This window comes from Mauremys reevesii, linkage group 10 (genome assembly GCF_016161935.1).
Source record: "Mauremys reevesii isolate NIE-2019 linkage group 10, ASM1616193v1, whole genome shotgun sequence".
Lineage (NCBI taxonomy): Eukaryota > Metazoa > Chordata > Testudines > Geoemydidae > Mauremys > Mauremys reevesii.
The window spans coordinates 33402597-33425770 of record NC_052632.1 but is presented as its reverse complement, the minus strand read 5'-3'; the positions used below and the strand labels follow the sequence as shown (position 1 = coordinate 33425770).

Sequence of the window (23174 nt, the reverse complement as noted above, 5' to 3'; positions counted from 1 at the left end):
TTGTTAATATTTTTCATGGATCTACCTACCAACCAGCATTTTGTGCACAAGGTTAATATATGCTCATACACGTGTGCTTGCTGCTTTCTCTGCTTAATATGAACAGTGAAAATTTCCATCAAGCCAAATAATAAGTAATAAGTGTTTCCATTTAAATCCATTAAATTATCCTTGATTAAAAGCAACATACTTTTGTCACAGCACATTTTTTAGTCTGCTTTTCAGATCCAGTTGAAGTGACAGTCTACTACATCATATACAAGCAGTGTTAGTAATTAAAGGAAGCTGATTTTAAGAGGAATCTTGCTAGCTTGCCAAACGCCATTTATTATTGTTGCTAGGTGAAAGCCCATGGTGTTGTATGGTTGTAATTTGTAAAGTGTTAAAAAAAAAAGCCTAAAACGGCAGAGAAATTAAAAATTGGAAAGTAACAGTCTGAGAGTCCCAATGACAATTGACCATGGTGATATTCTAAACAGAAAGCTCTCAGCCATGCTTGTAGCTGTTTCCATTGCTTCACACTGATTCAACAGACATTCTAGGCTTTAGAGTGATATTCCTGGAAACTTACATAGATTATGAATAATAATTATATTTTGGTAGCACCCAAATGAAATCAAACACCCCTTTGTGTTAAGCAGTGTAAAAACACATATTGAGAGAGTTCCTGCACTAAATGCATAACATCTAAATAGAGAAGACAAGTAGGAGAAAATAAGTGTAATTCCCATTTTATTGATGGGAATACTGAGGCATAGAAAGATTTAGTGATTTGATCAGGGTTATACAGGAAGTCTGTGGTACAGCCAAGAATTGGACTTGGATCTTCTGAGTCCCTCCATTGGCTGAACCGCAAGACCATCCTCCTTCCATGTTTCTCTATTAAAAAAATTTGAGTAAACATGAGTGGTTCATGTACATTCCTATCCTGCTTTGTAAACCTATTATGTTTTTTGCATGGCTAGGCATATATATATATACACACACACACATACTCACACACCACTGATTTCTTTGTTCAGAATAAGTTATTAGAACCAAAAAGAGCTGGTTAGAGAGTCACATGAATAACCCCTCCATCTTGTGCAATATTCCTGCCTCAGACATGGTCTTTCACTTTGTCCAGTTATGAGAACCTCTCATAAAGAGAAACGAAATGGAACTGCTATCAGCTGTGTACCCGAAGTGACAGCTCTGTGGTCTAACAATGCATCTTGGGGGAGCTAACTGAGGAATGGAGTCAGTGATAATGACCTCATGCAGGTTAAAACGAGAAATTCCCCTGCACTTTCCTGTTAAAGGAAATGTCTCATTTCACAAGGCTCCCATCACGTAAATGAGACTGAAACATGTAGGACATTATACTCTGTATTAGTGATCTGATCTCCAAGTGTTTCCTTTTTTACGGCATGGGAGAAAATATTAAAATTGGGACTGGAATGATGACCTCTACATCTAGGAGCTGCTGTCAGGAAAAGTCTGCTTGCAACTGCAAACAATTGCCTGCCGTTTAAAAGTTTGATGCAGTGAATTAGACCATTGTCCTGCTAAGTATCAGGGAAACTTTCTCCTTTGTTTAAACTGACATTAAGAAACTGGCATAGTTTCAAGTAACACTGAGAGTCAGATTTTCAAGCCGAGTGCGATAATGTGCATGGACCAGCATCTTACACACACAAACCTGCACTTGTAAGTGCAAACTGGGCACTTGTGTCTAACTCTCCAGTTACAAAGGCTGGTGTACTCTTTGAGCCTTCTGAAAATTATACCCTCCAGGTGTGACTCAAATGTGTGCACTAGATATTACCAGAGCATCAGACGGCATTCTATATTTTGTGTACTTCCTGAACTTCACTTAGCAAATGAAGGGCAGTTTGGACTCACTTTAAATTTTCTTGTTTTTGATGACATGAGCTCTTAGACCTTGATGATTTAAAAAAATTCTTTGAGGCTTGTATCTAGGATCCTCCCTTCCATTCAGACAGGTTACTTTGTTTTGCATGGGCTAAAGCACTGCATTAAAGTATGGTGAGTGCACAGCATGCAATTTATTAACCCAATCCTGAAAATTGTTAATAAAGCAGTAAGAATAAGGGTTATTCACCAAAGGATTTACCGGTTTAGACCCTGTCTATGCAAGCTAATTCTGGGAGCTTCATGGTATTGCCCATGGGATTTGTAAAAGCTTTAATTGTAATTGCTGTTATAACTTTGTCCTTACAGTGGCCAGTTTGCGATAGTGAAGAAATGCCAAGAGAGAAGCACTGGAGTGGAATACGCTGCTAAATTCATTAAGAAGCGTCAGAGCCGGGCCAGCCGCCGGGGGGTGAGACGTGAGGAAATCGAGCGGGAGGTGAACATTCTGCAGCAGATCCTGCATGCCAACATCATCAAGCTGCACGACGTCTACGAGAACAGGACAGATGTGGTCCTTATCCTCGAGCTGTGAGTAGAGGGATTTCCTATTCTCCACTATAGGATGAGGCAAATGGGAACAGGAAAGGGCTGTGGAGGCCTCCTGAGCACAGGCGTGTTCTTAAAATGGAACTGTTGGGCCATCGGGCTAGAGAAACCATCAGCAGACCTAGACAGGAAAATAGAATGAGGTCACCAGTAAACAGCCTCCCCTTAATAAATCAGCACACGCTCTAGAGACAAATGTGCCTGATAGTCATCTGAGGTCATTGCTGCCGAACCAGCGAGTCCTGTTGGTTTGTGAACACAGAGATTATCTAATGTTTGCTCACTGCTGGCCTAACATGTACATTTAGAGGAAGTGCGAGTATCTCTAATAGGGTCCAGTTTCTTCAGTTCCTCTCCTGCTCTGCCCACCCCAAGAAACATCCAGTGCTCATCCACCCCTCAAACGCTCTGCATCCTCTTGAGGTTCCTGCCTCTTTCACCAACCCCATATTTTTCTTACTTTACAAAAGAAAACTTTAGTTTACAGCTGGTGCCCCGAGGCCTAGAGCTCTGACGGCTCTGGAGCACTACGCATCGCCCAGCACCGTTCTCGCCTCCCTAGCACCAGCTCTGCCTTTGCTCTTTTCACTCATGCAGTTGAAAATGGGTGAGCAGGTGATGGGAATCTGATTATAGACAAATGTGTCTGTGTCTCCCTTGGTTGGAGACAGGGGCGGCTCTAGCTTTTTGGCCGCCCCAAGCAGTCATGCGCGGGAGGCGCCCCGGAGCCGCGGGAGCAGCGGACCTCCCGCGGGCATGACTGCAGAGGGACCGCTGGTCCCGCGTGGCTCGGCTGGACCTCGGTCCGGCGGCTCCGCTTGAGCTGCCGCAGTCATGCCTGCGGGAGGTCCAGCCGAGCCGCAGGACGAGCGCCCCCTCCGCAGTCATGCCTGCGGCAGGTCCAGTCGTCTCCGGTGGACCTCCCGCAGGCATGACTGCGGCAGGACCGCTGGCCCAGCCCGCTGCCCCCCGCGGCCGCAGGGGACGCCCCCTAGATGTTGCCGCCCTAGGCACCAGCTTGTTTTGCTGGTGCCTAGAGCCGCCCCTGGTTGGAGAGTTGGGGGCGGGGAAGGAGGGAGGAAGTTATTTGTGGGTATGGTCGGAGTTGAAGCATGGAGGAAGGCTCATGTTCCAAACCTGTCAGAACTGTTAGGGAGACAGGCAGAAGTTTGGACCAGTTTGTAATGTTCTCCAAACCTGTTAGCCCATCCCTTATTGAGGAGTTACACAGTAGTAATAGAATCCCTGCCTGGTCAGCAGTGCACACTTGCTACTGTGTTTGTTTTTAGCCCATTGCTGACTGGTTTGATTAGGTTGAGCCTGTTGTAGTGCCCCAGGTAGCACTGTACACTGTCTCACTTGCCTTATCTGGCTTTTTTGAATTAGATGACTCCTTCAAAGGCTTCTTAAAGCACAATTGTCTAATAAACAAATAATCTCAAAGGTTATAAGGAACCCAATGGATCGGGGTAAAGCAAGGATCTGTTGTATTAATTTAGATGGAATAAAGGGGCCCAAATAGTCAAAAATGTTAACATGATCCTGGTATTGTCTGACATTAAACAGTTTTAAATAAGATTCAGGGTTTCGTACACAGAGACCTCACCCTGATTAGTACCGTGGCAAAAACATTATTACAAATTATTTTTAACCTTTTATTAAAGATACAGAAAAAAAAAAGCATTTGAAATGTAAAGCATTAAAGCAGTGATTCTTAACCTGGGGTGCACACACCCCGTGGGGGTGTGAGATGCGCTTTCTGTGGGTGCGAGACATGCCAGTTTTTTTAGAAGGTAAATCATTGAAAACACAAATTAAGCACAGGCACGTAAGTACAACTACTTTGTTTCATCAAACCTATGTATTTATTAACATTATACATTTCTTAACGATTACTGTAATATACAAACAAAAAATATATCTAGGTTTAAAGAACTGGCCTACTTCAACAATTTTTAATAAGGGGTGTGAGAACATATTTTGATTTTTGATAAGGGGTGCGAGAATGCATTTTGATAACCCAAGGGGTGCAGGCTGCAGAAAAGGTTAAGAACCACTGTGTTAAAGAATGATTTCATTTAACACTACCCCATGGTCCTTTTTCCGTTAGCTGTAGAGAATCTTTAGAGGGGAAAAACCCTTGTCTGACAGTGGTGTTTAAGATGGTGGTAACTGTCCTTTTGTGAGGGAAAAAAGAAGGTAATTGAGATGGGCTGGAGCTGTTGTTGCTGCTGTTAAAGTCCAGTCCAGTTTCCTAGAAGGCAAAATAAGACAAACACACACAAAAGGGGGGAAAAAAGAACAACAAAGACAGAAAATGCAGCTTCTGTGTCTGATGTTAACTCTCACTTGCAAGCTTGCTGCTGGAGAAACACAGACACAGCACCTGGTCTTATTGTGCACTTCAAGACCTGGCAAACTTGTACGGTATTGGACTGTGTAGGGCATTAGTTCTAGCTACCTTTTTGGTCACGGGCTTGCAGTAATGTTGCAAAATGTGCAGTCTTGGCCAGCTAAGCTAGATTTGAAAAAGGAAGACAGAGAAGGATAGGAAAGAGAAGAAATAAATTGAGGAAGGAAAAGAACCCATTGGAGGGGAGAGCCAGGGATGGGGAACTAAAGGGTATTGCAAAAATAGCCCATTGGCTACTGCCTGTAGCAAAAATCCCCCACGGCCTGAGACAGGACACAAGATGGGATGGGCTTTGAGATACTACAGAGAATTATTTCCCAGGTCTCTGGCTGGTGGGTCCTGCCCACATACTCAAGGTCTAACTGACCGCCATATTTGGGATCAGTAAGGAATTTTGCCCTGGGCCTGGTTTGGCAGAGACCCTGGTGGGGGAAGGGTTCACCATCCTCTGCACTTGCAGGTTTAAACTAGCGTAAAAGGTGGATCATGATTTGAGGCTGTCAGTAACTCAGCCAGAGGTTAGGGGTCTATTGCAGGAGTGGGCAGGTGAGGTTCTGTGGCCTGCAGTATGCAGGAGGTCAGACTAGATGACCACGATGCTCCTTTCTGACCTTTAAAGTCTATGACTTCATAGCAGTGAGTTTCAAAGCCCAGGTCAACTGACGCAGGCTCTCAGGGTTTGTACTACAAGGCTAAAAAAGCAGTGTAGCAGTTCTGGAGCCTGGGCTTTGAAACCAGTGAGGGGGTGGATCTCCAAGCCTGGGCTGTAGCCCAAGCCCAAACATCCACACTAATAATTTTAGCTCTGTAGCATGACCCCCTCAAGCCCAAGTCATTTAACCTGGTTTCTGAGACTTGCTGCAGTGGTTCTTTTATTTTGCTTTGTTGTCATACAGTCAGTCCCAGGCGGTATTCAGGAATTAGCTGGAGCAGTGGTCATTTGGCTCCCTCTCTCTGGCCTGGAGTGGTCAGAACATCTCTCAGGATTAGAACAAAGATTCAGGGTCCCAGGAAATGTTGCGGGGGTGTAGCGGGGTGGTCACCCGCTCCGGCCCTGAAAGGGTTACAGCCAGCCCTTGGAGAGGGCTGGGGCTGAGAGGAAAAAACCTAGGCTGATTGGGGAAAGGGTTACCATCTAGCCCCCACTTTTATAGACTAAGTAAGTTTTTGACTCCTTTTTGTACTTTTCCCCATCAAAATGTATTGTTATAAGTCATTGTGACATTTACTAAATGTTCACTCACTTCTTACAGCAGAACTCACAATTAGGGCAAATGAGTAGGCCCAGTCATTACAACAGATCCTGCTTGCATGCATCCCTTAAATGAACTGATCAGATGATATGCACTCCAGAGCCGACAGTATGCAGATAGCATATAGCTCCTTATCTTTCACCATGTATGACCACACCAGTACCACCAAGATAGCCCTGTGCTTTGGATGAGATCAGCTCATTGATGAAGAACCTCTGGTTGAAGCTGAGCCACAACAAGACAGAGGTGGGCATATGAAAGCATTTTGAAGAGTTTGCAGCTACAATGCAGTCAACTTTGGCTGAAGGTTCACACCCACAATTGGTCAATTCAGTTCATAGTTTGAGTGTGCCTGGATTCCTTGCTGAAGCTAAACTCTTTCATAGCAGCATCTGAGAGTAACACTTAATACCATCTCTAGTTGGCTAAGAGCCTCTGTCCCATCCTGGAGAATGACAACCTAGCCTCAGTTATTCATGCCTTCGTCACTTCTTGGCTGGATTACAGCAATGCGATATATCTGGGCATGAAGCCATCAGCGATTAGGAAACTCCAACAAGTACAGAACGCTGCAGCATGTCTCCTCAGCAACTCAGACAATCACAAGAACCTCAAAATTGTCCTCTGTTCTATATTGACACTTCTCAAAGAATATTGAGTCAAGTTCAAGATGTCTGTCCTTATCTTCAAGGAGAAAATTAGATGCCTTAACTATTTTAGGATCCAATTCTGCATCGCCTCCAGTAGGTTACATGCATGTTGGCTTTGGAGTCAAACCCTTGGGTGAACTGCTGCAATGTATCTGAAGTTTAACCTGATGAAGAATCAAGGACAATAGAATTGCTGTGAAATCCTATTAATAAGTAAAGCTGGTTTCCCATGATGCACTGTGATGATTCAATTAGAGGAGAGACTACAGTGCCTCTTAGGAACTGTAGTCCCATCAGAGAGCCTGGCCAATAGAGGAGAATGTAGGGCATAACGTGCCTGCACTAAAGCGCCCATGATTCATTGCAACACTCCAGCAAACACCAATTTGATGTCGAACTGACCCAAAACAAAATATTTTGTTTAGATTTTTCCATGAAAAAATTTGATTTTGCAGAAATTGCATTTTCAATGGAAAACTGCCAATGAGCTCTATTTAATTAGCCTTTTGTGGTGCTCTGCCCCACCATGTGGTAGACCTGAGTGTGACATGTACTTTCTCTCGAGTCAGCAGGAGCTGGAAGTGCTGCAGAGAGAGTGTCTCTGGCCAATGAATGGGAGGGAAACTCCTGTGTCTGATTAGGGGTACAGGTGAGGATGAAGGTAATGGGCAAAAGAGGTAGTGGTTGTTTCTGTCCTTATCCAGAAGGATAATATCCAGAATAGCTGAGGGGAAATGTGGATCCTTGGGGTTCTGCAGCTTCCTCACACAAAAAACCCTCCTCCCCCAAGAGCCAATTGCACAGATTGTGTAAAACGTGCTCTTCATCTAGTGTGTGACCTGAAAGGAAAGAATGGTTTGCAAAACAAGGCTAAGCATCATCTGGCTTCAGATTTTGCTTTTTAATGCAAACCAATTTGTGCTGTTTAAAAGGACTGAAAACAATTTGACTTCTTCACCTGCTTCTTGGCTTGGATAACCACAGACTTTTACTTGTGTGTTTGTATGCTTTACCAATGTATAGCAGCGGCAAGCTGGTGGTGCGCTTGGGAATCCTGTTAGCAAAGCCTTGAGTAGGAAGCCTTCATGTGGCATGATTTGGAACTGTGAGTTTGCATTCAGGGAGTTGCCTTTATGTGTAAGGTTAATCATCATGTCATCAGCAATCCCTCGATGTAAGGTTAATACTGCTGACAATAAAGGAGTGCAAAAATCCCTCTCATGGGAGTTTATTCATTGCCAGGACAGTATCAAAATTCCTAGTTCCAACAGTAACCAATAAATTAGCTGTACATCTTCTGATTCAGTGGCACTTAGGACCTTCCCAATATTAGGGGATTTATCTTATATATGCAACTGTGCCACCACCACCACCAAAAAAAAGTGTCCCAATTTTTTCACACTTGCAATCTGGTCCTCCTAGTGGTGCTTTACCCATTGATCTAGAAATACTTTTCCCAAGGCAACATCTCTGGATGCAAAATGACAGAGGGGTCCAGCCAGCTATTTCTAACACTGCATTGCCCTTCCTACACCAATGGAAAATGAGCCCAAATAGTTGATATAGCCCCCTTTTGTAGGTAGATTGGGTGGTACTGCATGCCGTTCTATAACACACATTCTTCTGCTCACATTAATTTCTGCTTCCCAGTGCCATTGTCACTGTATATGTGACAATTTGAAACGGAAATGCTTCGGCTTCCTGGCCTTAGATTGTAAACTCTGCAGGGTTAGGAACTTGTCTTACGCTGTGTGTGTGTGAGGTGCCAGGTAATTTTACAGTGCTCCAGGAATGATTAAGTTGTTTGGATTATATACTTGGGCTGGGTAGGTGGGTGGTTTGGTTTGTGAAGCTGGTAGTAATCTCAAAATGAGCACCACAGACATGCAAATAAATATCAACATCAGGGATTTCCTTCCCTTTGTATAGCACAAAGCAGGGTAGGGAGAGAGGTGAGGAAGACCATGTAGAGGAGAAATGTCCTTCCACAGCCACACCACGGGAGCTCAGTTTTTGTAGCAATGGGGAGGACTTGGGCATTCACTACTCAGCACAGCATGTCTGCCTCCCCCGCCCCATCCCAGTCTGGGCAATGTAACACATAATGCAAAATGACCTAAGCAGCAGTAACTCTCTCTCCCTGTGTCACTGCAGCTTGCTGTGGAGGTGGGCATAGGCTGAGGTTTGGTAGGAGGCCTGCCAATGACATCCCAGCAGAGCACAGCACTGTTCTTACAGTTCTATTGAGGAAGCATAGACAGACACACAACACAGCTATGTCCATACAGGAGCGACAGTGTTGTCCAGGATGGTCCCATTGCACAAAGCAGCGGGGAGGATATTAGAATAAGTAGCTGATCAAGCAATTTGACTGACCAAATGTATGGAAGTGTTGGGTACTATTGAAAATCATCCCCTAAATGTGTCACTGCGACCTTTTTCAGATACATCCTGTAGCTGTGCAAACAGCTCACCGCATAATGGTGTGAAATTCTCCACAGGCTGAAGCTGGCAACTAGCAGCATTAAGTGGTCACATGCTGCTGATTTTAGTGGCTTCCAAGAGTGTCTGTTCCATCTCAGTACTGTTTGTCAGCCACTCTGATGTGCTGTAACTGGTATGACATTGACTCAGAACAAGCCAATCATCACAACTTAAAGATCCATAGAAAAGTCCATGCTGTGCTGCCTTTGTTGGAGTTGAGTACAGAACAGCATGTCTGTTTCTCCCCACATTTAAGAGATTTGCCATCAATTTGCTTGTTGCAGTGTCATTTTCAAGAAAATTTTGCAACTGTTTATTGTCTATTACTGAGCCAAAAGAAATCCCCCACTCCCAAAATAATTGTTTTTTTTACAACAGGGTGGGAGATGCTCAAAGCATCTGGGCTTGTCTACACACATACTAGCTCCATAATAACTAAATCAGTTTGAGTTCAGACCTTTAGTTATTTGGGTGCAAGTCTATGAGTAGCCCCTCTTATTTCAGCGTAACTCAAGTTGGTAAAACAGATGTAGTTATTTCAGAGCGGGGGTGTGTGTGTAGACAAGCCCTCAGAATCATGAGAGTTCAATAGAGCAACAAGGGAGTATGTCAAATGCCAGCCCCTTAAATCTATTCTAAAAGGTGCCACTTTGAGGAAGCAGAGTCCTTATCCCACAGGGAAATGGGGAACTGTAATGAGTGTCTGGCCACGCTCCTGATCTAGGGAAATTGATAAATGATAAGCAGGGGAAAGCAGAGCGTGGAAGAATTGCATGTGCATGCACGTCAGACCCATAAGGATGATATGAGTGGAAGTAGCTCTTGTAACAGGTAGAGGCTGCTGGGTGAAATTCACCACGTGCAGAGGGCTAGCACAAAGAACACTACTTAAGGCTCATTGCATAGGCCTTGTGATGGCCCTTTGCCCTGGAGTGAATTTCACCTGCTGTGCAAGGTCCTGGATTGAAGTCATGGAGGGAGAGAAAGGCTTCCTGTGTCTCGGATCCATGGCAGTAGAGAGCAGCTGTGCACAAGGGGACAAGTTAGTATCATTCCCATCTCTGAGCTGTGTGATTGACTGCAACAAAAATTAAAAAGGAATGAAGTTGGCCATTCCCCCACCTACCCATCAGCCTCTGAAATAACACATTGTTGGGGGCACTGTAAGACTGTAGGTGCCAGGCTAGGGGCTCATCAAACACCTTTTCCCCTTTAAGAGTAATTATTGAGTATTTGGAAAATAGTGTAATCTGTCTAATTTATTTTCAGCTTTATTTTCACTGAGACACAATGACCCAAATTTACCTAAATTATAAGCTTGTCAGGGCAGGGACTGTGGGTCTTTAGCTTCAAAGGCTGAAGGCTGACTCAATATCCTTGATTGTGGCAGGGGGGACAAAAGTTGGGGGAGGGGGCTAGCTCCTCCCCTCTCCTATGAAAATGTTGGGGGGGGTCTGATGTATGTTTCTGCCCCCACAATATTTTCCATCCACACAATATCTCATGGAGGGAAGACCTGGCTATGTTTCCGCCCCGCGTGCGTGCACTGGGGCTGGAGGGGAGAGCGGGACGCAGAGGAGGGGCTAGAGAGGCCATTGGGATGGGGTGAGGAACAGTGCACTAGCACATGGGCAGGGGGCTTCAGTGCACAGGGCAGTAGGGAGGGGAACACAAGGTACCAGCTGCTGAGGAACTGCTATAGGAATGTCAGTATGAACTTCCTGGATGCCCATTCCCAGCCTGTAGCCAGCTGTCCCCACCCAGTCTCAGTAGCTCCCCTTGTTCCACCTCGGACCTCACCCAATTCCACCACACCCCAGCCCCCTACTTGATTTATTCATAGGGTATTTACAGGAGGATTTCCAGTACCCTGGGGAGAGAGGTGAACCTATCCCCAACAAAAACTTGCTCTGCCGTTCCTCCTCTGCAGACTAGGTTCCATCAATGACAAGGGGACAGGAAGAACTCTGCTAAGTCGGCAGCTGATACTTTCTACGTGCAGCTCAGCAGTTCCACAACTTGCCCTTGCACCTGGGGGTCACCCTAGGGCTGCAGCTCTTTGTTCTGTTTCCTCCATTCTTGGCCTCTTGGGTCCTGCCAGCTCTCAGCCCTGAAGCAACAATCTGTGTTTGTGGTGGGTGTTGAAGTCTGTGTACATACAACAAAGTGATCAGCTGTTTCCAAGGGATAAGAGGATAGCATCACTCCCTTCTTACTAGCTTTTGCTGGAATAGCCTCATACTTCACAACCAGGATAAGGTGCCAGCTGCCAAATGTGGGAGTGGAGGGAAAGACTGGAGATGTTCTTCTTGGCTAGGGTTCTTAGGGCAGCCCGGAAACCCACAGTCTGTTGTGTGTGCCACCAGTTCAAAAAATACAATCATACAGATATCCAGATGTTGTAATGTATATCTAGGTGTTGTGGTACAAAAGAGTAAGAGTGTTGAGAGCATTTTGCTGTGGGTTCACCTGTGGCTGTCTAAAGGCACTGTTTTCAGAAATGTTTGGGAAATCAGGTGCAGCTGAGGAGGAGTAGGTTCTTCTGCCATTTTGTCTCTTTGAGCTACAAGTTAGGTGATATATCTCTTACTGAACTAACAAAGGTATTTTCCCCCTTGTGGCAATATTTGGGTTCAAGTTACAGTTCTTTCCTTAGAGAAACATGGACCAAATGGTTAAAACACAGGTCTTTTAGTCTGAGGACTTGGATTCTAGTGACACCTGTGCAACTGACTTACCAAGTCACCTTGGACAAGTTACTTAAACTCTCTGTAATGTGGGAACAGTTCTTTCCTACCCTACCAGGGTGTTGGAGATTAAATCATTACTGTTTATAATGATTCTTTGCTTCTTAGAGGATGCTATATTTCTGTGGTGTTTTTTTATGTTGAACTAGCTCTGTGAGGGGTTTTAGTTTCACTACCTCACAAATCTTCCATTTACATGTTTGTTTTGCCTTTGTATGCTCTATCTCAGAAATTTTCTCTCCACAGTCTATAGGGGTCCTGCCAGCCTGAACCAAGGTCAGTGTGAATTATAATGAAAAGGGGGCACTCACAAGAGGTGAGGGCACCCTGTTACAAAGCAGCTGCACCAAAGGTGGACTGATGCCCACGCTCACTTTTCCAGGCCAAGTCGTCCTTGGTGAGTGGGCTGGCGGGTTTCATGGAAGAAAAGCCCATAGGAAGAATGTGTGTTCAAACTGTAAAATTCCAGAAGAGTTCATGACAAAGGCCCAAAATCGCTGCTTCCTGGTGACAGAGCAGCGGTGCCTGCAAAACGGCATTGCCTGTGCGCGGTTTGTCTCTGTTCAAGGAAATGGGACTTGTGGACACTTGGTAAACAGACAAATTGCTCCAAGAAAATATCTGACATTGCTTTCTCCTCCCACCATCTACGCACATTCCAAGCACCTCTGAACTGATCTATGAGGCCCTAAAATCTGCTACCACTTGCCAACATTCCCTTGCTCCTTAAATGTTCAATGTAGAAGGAAAACTGTCTGTTATAGAACCTACCTGGCATGGTGTCAGTGCTTAGGATGTCTTTGTTAAACGTCGCCTAAAATGAAGACGGAAGATCAAATGAGAAAAGACTGTATGGTGAGGAGATTGAAACTAGTAGGAAGGAGGCGCAAATGCAGCTCTTGAAACAATAGTTGTATCAGACTCCTGGGTCATGTGAAGTTAAGTTTTGTTTGCCAGCCATTTAGTCATAAAAGCAAAAGTATTGAGCGACTCCTTCCCAAATCAATATGTGCCATGTCCTTCCTCCTACTGCCTATAATTCTGACTATGAGGAAGCTCTGAAATACAACTGATAATCATCCTTGCTCAGCGTCAGTTAACACTTGTAAGTCATTGGCAGGGCCATCCCTAGGAGGGTGCAGGGCCTGGGACATTAGAAACTCAGCGCCTATCTGCAGGGTGGTGCTCCCCACCCCAGCTCTGCCCAGCCCACACCCCCACTCCACACCCCAAGGTCCCATCCCGGCCCTGCCTTTTCACGTCCTGCCCCCGCCCCGCCTCTTCCTGCCCAGCTCCGCCCCTTCCCCCGAGCATGCTGCGCCCTTGCTTCTCACCCCGAGCGCCTCCTGATGCCGCGAAACATCTGATCCGCAGCAGGTGGTAAGTGCTGGGAGGGAAGGGGAGGTGCTGATTGGTGGGGCCTGCTGGCGGGCAGGAGGCACTGGGGGGAGGAGGAGGTCCTGGTAGAGGAGGCTCCTCCTCGCCCTCCCTGCCTGCTGCCACTCACCTCCTCGCTCACCTTCTCACCCCACTGCCCTGCCTGCCTCACCTCCCCATCCACAGGGCTCCCCAAAGCACAGGGCCCAGGGTGGTCGCCCTGATTCGCTGTACCCAAGGGATGGCTCTGGTCATTGGCTGTGGAAGAGCTGAGTACACTTCATTGCCCACAGCAACCGCACAGGCTAAGAAATGAGCTCACGCCCAGTTCTCTGTTGTGTATTTTAACAGTGCTTCCATAGAGTTCTTGTTTGCATTTGACTTTCTGGGGCAGCTTTTGTAGCTGTGCCCAGAAGTTCATTCACTCATTTGGAAGAGGGCAGAATGGGAGTCATAGTCACCTCACAAAAACTACTGCCCAGGAACCTGAACTCAGACAAGTGATTGCATGTGACCCTGCTGCTAAACAAATCAGCAATAGGCATGAACAGCTATAAAAATCATATTGCAATCAAGCTACTTCTGTGCTGCTGCTCCAGGACTATTTAGCTTCAAGCATCTGAAGCCTCCAGCCCTTAGTTCTTTTAGTGATATGTTGTCTGATCAGTGATGCCAGTGGCTTATTTTCCATAGTAACTGCTGGATCCTGAAATCTTTGCTCGGTGCTGAGTCCTCAGTAGGAATCCTTGAGTGAGTAACGACAGGATCAGGCGGGCCCAAAGGCACTCGGTATTTGTACTACAAATGATAAGCTGAAAGAGGAAGATAGTAGCATAAATATCAGCCCTGTAAAATAATAGCACTAGAGATGTTGGCTAAGTCATTATCTTGATCTTCTGCCATGTTGCAATATAGAAAACAGTCCCGAGGCTTATAATATAAGAAAAACAAAAATGGCCGCAGAATTCTTGTCTGGGATAAGTATTTTTTTACTATTGGTCTGAAAGGTCATAACTAGATTATTATTTTCACATTTCCTTGTTTAGGGGAAACGGCTTAAGGTACCTTCCAGGCTTAGTTAATTTGCTTATTTAAAATCTGGCACAAAATAAAAGTTTCTCTGTCAGTTACATATCAGACAAGCATTCTCATAAGAGCACTAATAGGTCCTTTATCCATGTCCTGGGAAAGGAAGCAGATTCAGTTGGCAGATCTCATTGCGTCATACCACTGATGGTGAAAGATAAGGAAAACATTTTTCATCAGGACAACAATATTACAGTTTGTTCTATTTCCTCCATCCCTATTAAAGTGGACAGTAAAAAAGTAACTTGTTAACAGGGCTGTAGTGTATATATGTACATATATGTGTTTATATATTAATAATGCTGTGCATTTTATAGGACTCTTTAAGTGAGACTCAAAGTGCTTTACAAATGTTAATGAATTAAGCCTCTCAACACCTAGTTTACAGTAGGGGAAGCTGGAGCATAAAGAAGTTGTGATGTGTTCAGTATCCCAGAGGAAGTCCTGTAGCAGAACTGGGACTAGAACCCAGATCTCCTGACTCACACTTCAGAGTAGGTTTGGTCTGAAGGGGTGACATTTTGTTTGTTTGCCATTTTAACTACACGTATATTGATGTGTGTGTGCCTTACCCTGCTGTAGCTAACCCAAGGCTTCCCTGTATGTCTTGCAGAGTGTCTGGAGGAGAACTTTTTGACTTCCTGGCACAGAAAGAGTCTCTGAGTGAGGAGGAAGCAACCAGATTCATTAAGGAGATTTTAGATGGTGTTAACTACCTCCATGCCAAGAAAATTGCTCATTTTGATTTAAAGGTAAAAAACGTTGATCTAGTTAAAAGAAATAATTATAGCATATATTCTATAATGCAGCATATGTGATACATTTAAATGCGATGGTATATAAAATATGTTTTGATAATAGAGAAGGTGGAAGAGTAGAATGCTTAGCTTTTTGGACTGAGGCCAGCTGTGCTGGATGGACATGACAGCACTCAGTGGTAAGCAGAAATGGTATTTCGCAAGATTTTAGAATCATACAATCCTAGGACTGCAAGGGACCTTAAGAGGTCATGTAGTCCAGTCCCCTGCACTCATGGCAGGACTAAGAATTATCTAGATGATCCCTGACAGGTGTTTGTCTAACCTGCTCTTAAAAGTCTCCAATGATGGAGATTCTACAACCTCCCTGGGGAATTTATTCCAGTGCTTAACTACCCTAACTGTTAGGAAGTTTTTCCTAATGTCCAGCCTTGTATTTCTTTTAATGATGAGAATGAGAAATCAATGAAACCTTCATCTTGTGCAGGTCAGATATTTTAATTAACGCTACTATTATTTACTGTTTCTATAATAGCACCCACTATGTGGTGGATGCTTTTACAAACATATAGGAAGATGTACAGTACCTGCCCCGGAGAGCTCACAAACTAGTCACCATCATGAGTCCTTTTCTAAGTAATTTTCCTTTGAAATCGCTAACTCCATCAGAGCAAATTAGTCTAAGTGTACTTTTAAACATTAATAACAGTCAGTATAGCCTTTGCCTTGTAAATATTAGACTCTAATTCATATTCCCACTTCTGGCAAGAATTTTCTATGTAGAGACCCACTCAATCTGGGTTGAAGTTATAGTATGTGTGTTGTGAGTGCTACATGCTGCTTCCAGTCCTGTCCAGTTCATTTCTTTACCAAACATAGCACAGACTAAAACAGTGATTGTGTTTAGAATTCTATGAGGAACGTTATTCTGAAACTACAGAGTTCAAACAGCTTCAGCAATGTATGTTTGACCAGGAAACAAGAGGTAGATTAGTTCAGTGGCTCTCAGCCTTTCCAGACTACTGTACCCCTTTCAGGAGTCTGATTTGTCTTGCATACCCCCAAGCTTCACCTCACTTAAAAACTACTTGCTTACAAAATGAGACATAAAAATACAGAAGTGTCACCGCACACTAGTACTGAAAAATTGTTTACTTACTGATTTTTATCATATAACTATAAAATAAACCAGTTGGAATATAAATATTGTACTTACATTTCAGCACAAAGTATATAGATCAGTATAAACAAGTCATTGTCTGTATGAAATTTTAGTTTGTACTGACTTCGCTAGTGCTTTTTATATAGCTTGTTGTAAAACTAGGCAAATACCTAGAAGAGTTGATGTACCCCCTGGAAGACCTCCGGTTGAGAATCACTGGTATCAGTTGGTTCAGAATATGGCTGCTGACCTGCTTAGTCATCCAGGTCACTGAGAGCACATCACCCCAATGTTCCCCATGTACTATCAGGTGAATTTAAAGTTTCAGTCCTTATCTTCAAAGCCTTTCATGGAACTGACCCAAACTTCCTGAGAAACTCTGTCTCTGTCCATGACTGTGATCTGCCTAGACAATGATGTGCCTCTTGAACTAGGATTCTGTCACCCACAAGGATGAAACTCAAGGCTGGGAGACCGAGCATTCTCAGCAGCAGGCCTGCAGCTATGGAACTCGCTTCACAAACGTTGCCATTTTCAGGATTATGTACAAAACATGGCTCCGTCCCTCCTCAGAGCAAGGTGGAAGGTAGAGGAAAGACAGAGTTTGAGGAGATATGAGGAACTTTAAAAGGGGGGGGGGCGCCTAGAGTAGATCACATGTTGTTTGTCATTATTTTGAATCTAGAATTGTGTGATGCCTAGTTACTGCAGTGATGAGTATTACATGGACAGATATATGCCCAAGTTCTTTTCTTAAATATATATTCTTCTTGTTGCAATTGCATATATCCCAACAATTCAATACACTTCATCAAACTTCTGTCCATATGTTTGTTTGTTAATGGGTGTGAGTGTGTTGAGGTTACCCTGAAGCCATATAGCCCATGAACAAAGGTTTACATTTGAAAAATATGCTAACATTCAGTGATGGAATATAATTATGTGAACATGAATTAAACTTTTCCCAGGGTGAGTTCTGGCTACTGAAATCCACATGTCCCATGTCAATAAAGTTCAGTGGTCAATAATGTTGGAAAAAGAGCAAAAAAGAAAAGTGCATGTGGGGCTGAACAGACACCATTTCATAAATACAAAAAATAAATCACCGACAAGCCATTTAAAGCAAGATTCAAGATATCACTCATCTGGCTTTTATAGGACTATTTTTAGAGCTTCTGCAGCGTTTAGCCAGGCATATATTTTTAAGCAATAATCCAACTAGGGAAATGGAGATCCATAATTATCTTGTCACTCTTATCAATCTTGCCATTTAAAAAAAAAGGTGGCTGGGGAACATATAATGGGAACTAATTTGGAAAGGTGTTTTTTGTTTGGTGGTGGTGGTGGTTGTTGTTGTTGTTTTGGGGGCGGGGGTTGTTTAGTTGCTTTGCCAAGATTTGACTGTGGAAGTGTCTGCAAAAACAAAGGCTGCTGAAGCCAAACAAACAAACAAAACTCAGAACACAATGTCATTGAACAGCTGGAGATGGACAATACACCAAAGGAGGGAGGGGGATATAAAAGAGGGAAATCACATTTAAAATATTTTATAGCCATTATAACAACTGAAAATTCCTTTCTCCCAAGTGGCCCATAAACCCTAGGACTCCCCACAGAGATTCTGGGGGGAAAGGAAGCTTAACTATATAACCATTTCTTGCTAATTCCTTACAAGCACTGATGATATGCTTGGCACTGTACAAAGACCCACAATAAAACTAGACCCTGCTGGGTGCAATATCAATAATAATCGCACTGTCATGCCTCTGCTAATGTTCTGCTGAAATCAGTGGAGTAGCAGGACATACTGGGGGATGTTTTGCAGCAGTAAAGAGGATGAGATGGTGGGTGGGGAATGTGACATAATGAAAACGTTAATTATACTGTGAACAAGGCAGACGTACATGTATCCAGTATGTGACTAGAGCGAAGTGTTTTATTCCTATGATATTAGCCAGGCAACCACTTTTCCTATTGCTCCCCCTTTCCTGCTGGTCTGTTCTCATGACCTACTTCCAGCTGGTATAGTCCGCACCTTGTCACTTGCTGAAATCCAGATGCAGGCCTGAGAACACCAGGGATCAGCTCTCTCTGGTGTAAATTGGCACAGTGCCATTAATTGCAGCAGAACTGTACCTGTTTACATCAGGTGAGAATCTGCACCAAGATGCAGAGACGATGAATAGAGATGACTGTTGAATAACTTCTTGTTTCATACTGTGCTACCTCTAGCACAAGTCTGTTCTAAATGGGCCTGCATCACATGTCAGCAGCATACACTGCTGGCAGCTGTATGCACTGAATCTTCAGAAGAAAACCAGCATAGTTAGCCTGGAGCTAAAATCATCTTAGTCCAATGGCTGTGAAAATAAATTATTCATGTAGCCTGTCTGCAAGTGTAATGCAGAATGAAAGTGTGTGTTAGCAGTAGCTCCTTGCACACGAGAATTAGTTCTGAAATGGTCAGGCAGCTGCCAGCAGGGAATCAAACTCTCTGACTGTTGCTTCCAGGCTATAATTAAAAAATGAAAATTTAATAGCATTGGAGCTTTTCATCAGAGCTGAATTGTGCTAGCCATGCTGCTCTAAAAACTACAAAATATAGGGGGAATGACAGGGGCTAAGAAAGTTAGTGGGAGCAAATAATGAATAGATATTGCACAGAGTAGGGAGTCGAACCTGCTGCTTAGGGACTGCTAATGGTTCTCTTTTCACAATTCTATTGGGTTTGGCCTGGTGCTTTTGGTTGCATAACAGTCAGAAATTCTCCATGTGTTCTTAGAATAGCTTGTCACTAGATGTGGGCCAGAATCTCCATTCCCAGGCCCTTCCAATTTCAGGGCCATTCAGATCCTCATCCCAGGATCTGAACCTACCCCACTTGTGGAAGGGACCAAGCAATGGTAAGCTCACCCTCTGTGTTGTACCACCATGTTCAGCATGTCAGTCTCATAACATATCTCGTAACGCATCTAGTTGAGCCATGCAATTATTTACAGTTATGTGAATAACTCTGGTGTCTCATCATTTCCCTGGAAACCAGGTATATTTTATCTTCATCCTGCCATAACAGCTATAATTAACAAAATAAACACAGGCAGGCAGAGAGAGAAAGCAACTGGTGAAGAGAACAAGGAAGGTTCTGACTTATTAGGAACCAGGACACGCTGCAGCTTTTGTGAGAGAAAAGAATAAAGGCAATAAGTGAAGTGAATTATTGCTTTTGAGCAGGAGGCTTCAGACACTGAGGAGTGTTAATTTTGCTGCTGTCAAGTTCTGATTTGACAATGTCACATTACATAAATATGTTCAATTTATCAAAACAATGAAGTCTGCATCGCCAGAAGTAGGTTTGTGGTTTTAACCTGTTCTGCAGTATTGCAAACATGTACAAGTATGAAAAGGTGACTCGAGGGATACTGCTTGGGCTGATCTGTTAGCTTCCTAACAAATACTATAACTAATCTCTGTTTCATTATTTTTAGCCTGAAAACATTATGCTTCTAGACAAGAATATTCCCATTCCACACATAAAACTCATTGACTTTGGCCTCGCTCATAAAATAGAAGATGGAGTTGAATTTAAGAATATTTTTGGGACACCAGAGTTTGTAGGTGAGTGTTCAAGCAGGTCCTTTGTGTTACAGCTTTTCACTGGAGAAGCCAGCAACACCTTCGTGAATTCAGGGAGAAGCCAGTAACACTTCCGCCTTTTCAGTCCCCTAAAATTGCCACCCCATTTGGGTGCACGGCATCTAGAGGGCTTGCTTGAATCTTCTTGGAGGAGCAGCCGAGTCGTGCCTTCTGTAAACTGTAGCTGTTGAGCTGAAGAGATCCGGGTGCAGTCAAATTCGTGAGCTAGAGAAATAAATTCAGGGTTGAAATTTAGGAACCCCCTAGTACTAATCCCAGGTCTGCTACTCTCCCTGTGGCAAGTCAGAGCCACTCTGCATCTGTAAAATGGAGTAATATAGGTCTCTGTTGATGTTACTGCTTTCTAAGTATAACTCCCTCCTACTGAACCTATTTTGGATTATAGCTCCTTTCCTTTCATTACTTCAGGCCGACTGTCATGTTGTGACTTCCTGATCACGTTTCTAACCTTGAGGTTTGCTTGTATTATCTCTTGGTCCTTACTGGTTTTTACACCTGCCAATCAGAGATCTATTCAGTTTAATTTACTTCCTCTTCCGGATAATAAATGAAGCTGTTAAATAAACACTGATCCCGGCTGCCCTGTTAGAGACACCTCTTCACTCCTCGATACTTTGCCATTTATCGCTTCCTTTGTTCAGTCCTCCACATGGATATTTTTCATCCAGAAGGTGTTTCTTCTACAGAAGCTACAGTAACAGCTGACAACAATAGTACTGAATGGTGTGTTGGCTGGAAAGAAACCTTGGGCAAGTTGCACTAGAGCAGTCCCTGACTGGCCAATTACTAAGACTGGGCATGAATGGGATCCGTTCATTGCCATTCTGAAATCATTTGGGAGAAAATGCTCAGATCCATCCGCTTAGGGATGCTGTTACATGAAATAATTTGTTGTTGGAGGTATAATTAGTACTGTAGGTGGATTGTAATATCTTTCTGTCCTTTATTCTTTGATCCCTTTTCATTCTCCATTGACTCTAAATTAGCTCTCCGTTTGGGAGCTTAAATTCCTACCGTCACTCGCACACACCGTTGTAGAACTTCAAACAGAAATTACCTCATATAACTACTGGGCTGCTTTTTACCAAGGACTAATGTAATTCTTGACCTATGCATACAATTCATGCTGCTAAAATTAATTACTCAATCTGTTGCTGATGTTTGAATAAATGCTTCTTACAGCTCCAGAAATAGTGAACTACGAACCACTTGGGCTAGCTGCAGATATGTGGTAAGTTCTCAGCATTAACTTTTCTTCCAAGGGGCTGTACTGCTAGTTTCTTAAGGGTGCTCTGTGTAAAATCCATTCTCTACATATCAGACAATGCTGACATACAGTAAAGAGCTGTTCTTTCACTCCTTCAATTTTTACCTGCTGTTTATAGTAAACTTCTACTCATAATAATAAAAAAAATTAATTATATAAAGCAGGAGTTAACAATTTGCCACTAGCTGCCACCGTTTGGAGAGAGCCTCTTGAAAGGCACCATTGTCCCTGCAATGCCTTGGGATAGCTTTGTTTATAAAAGTGCTGTGAATAGAGCACGCTTTGATACCAAGCTGTCCTGTCCAAAATGGTCATAGTGGCTAAAACGTCCTTGCAGATATTCCTCCATGCTTCTGACATGTACCATAGCTAATTAGCCACTGTGAACCCATCATGACTTAAGACACCCATATAAAGAAACCCTAGATATCATGTCATTTGAGTCTGTATCCAAAATTCATATTCCTTTTTATGAAGCACTGACTTTTACTTAGGTTTTGTCTGACTGCTAATATCATGGTTCATCTGCCAATCTAGCAGCTATAATTGGCTGATGTCACACACATGTATTAAACCTACAATTAGTTGCTCTTTTTGTTTTCTAGGAGCATAGGAGTCATCACCTACATACTGTAAGTACAGAATTCGATCCACTTGTATGGAACAGTTGTAAAAGTTGTAGCAAGCTAGTGAAAAGTAGCTCTTCTCATCAGACCCTTAGGGAAGGAGCTGCACAGCAGGAATGGGGCAAGGAATTGATGGACAAGTGATATCCAGAGGCCTTTTAAATAGAGAAAGCAAAGAAAATTAAGTAAAACTAAAAGAGAGGCGATAGGACCAATGACCAGCAAATACCTCAACGAAGCTCCTGTGCCTCTTATGTTTTTGGGGGTGGGATTTTCAAACGTGGTTCCCAAGTGTTGGCTGAACTCTGCTGCCATTGATGTCAAACACCCACCAGCTTCAGTGGGAACAGAGTTAGGTCAACACTGAGCACTTTTGAAAATCCCACTTAAATCTCAGCCTCTCTAGCCCTGGGGTTCTCCTGGGTGGGCTCAATGGGCTACGTGCTGCAGACGTTACCCAGAGCTCCCATTGGCCTCGTTGGGAATTTTGCTTTAGCAAGCTTTGCAGCATCGGGCCCAACAAAGCTAGAGAGGCTTAAAAGAGGAATCTCTTTCTGGTGGGCAAAGCAAGTGGAGCAGAATTAAACACACCCACAGGCCATGCTGAAAGCTTTTAGATTGTTCCCTGAGCTTAGACCCCGCCCACTATAAAAGGGCTGTAAGCTGACACCATAGTCGGGATGCTATGAAGTCCTTTATGCCCTGGGGTACATGGATACACTCCGAGACACATTAGGTAGCCCACCAGCATCTAAAGAGCAATTCTAAAATTGTCCAGATCCTTGATCTTCATTTGCACTCTTCATGTCATCAGCGAATACATCTGAACCTGATAGGACATCAAAGTCTTCATAAATTGCTATTTACATCTGTTCATAGATGGATGGGAAGGGAGACTGGATGTTGAGAAGAACCAAACTAGAATGCTTACCCTGTGATTACAGTAATGCACAGATAGCCAGGTGTTCTGAGAGACCTTCACCTTCCTCTGAAGTGTTGCATACACAGGCCTTTGCTGGAGGCAGGATAATACAGGGAATGGAGCAGTGCTCTGTTCCAATAGGGCAGTTCTTTTCTATTTATATACCTTGCTCTGTAAAGAGACAGAAGCATTGATTTTGCTTTTGCATTGCTCCAGCTGGTTGAAATGACCTAGAAACCTTCTGCACAACTTTGTATTTAGAGGTGGGCTTGCCCCATGAATTCCAGGTCCAAATTTCCCCAAAGTTGGAGG

At 43.7% G+C, this 23174-nt stretch overlaps 1 protein-coding gene across 2 annotated transcripts in view; it reads left to right on the top strand.

The window, feature by feature from the left end:
• Positions 1 to 23174, top strand: part of DAPK2 (death associated protein kinase 2) — an 88559-nt gene that overhangs the window by 46568 nt on the left and 18817 nt on the right. For both annotated transcript variants that reach the window (XM_039492551.1, XM_039492550.1), the window contains exons 3-7: positions 2224 to 2445; positions 15087 to 15225; positions 19879 to 20008; positions 21230 to 21278; positions 21920 to 21946. In XM_039492551.1, coding sequence (XP_039348485.1) covers positions 2224 to 2445; positions 15087 to 15225; positions 19879 to 20008; positions 21230 to 21278; positions 21920 to 21946 — 567 coding nt within the window. The remainder of the gene's footprint in view (positions 1 to 2223; positions 2446 to 15086; positions 15226 to 19878; positions 20009 to 21229; positions 21279 to 21919; positions 21947 to 23174) is intronic.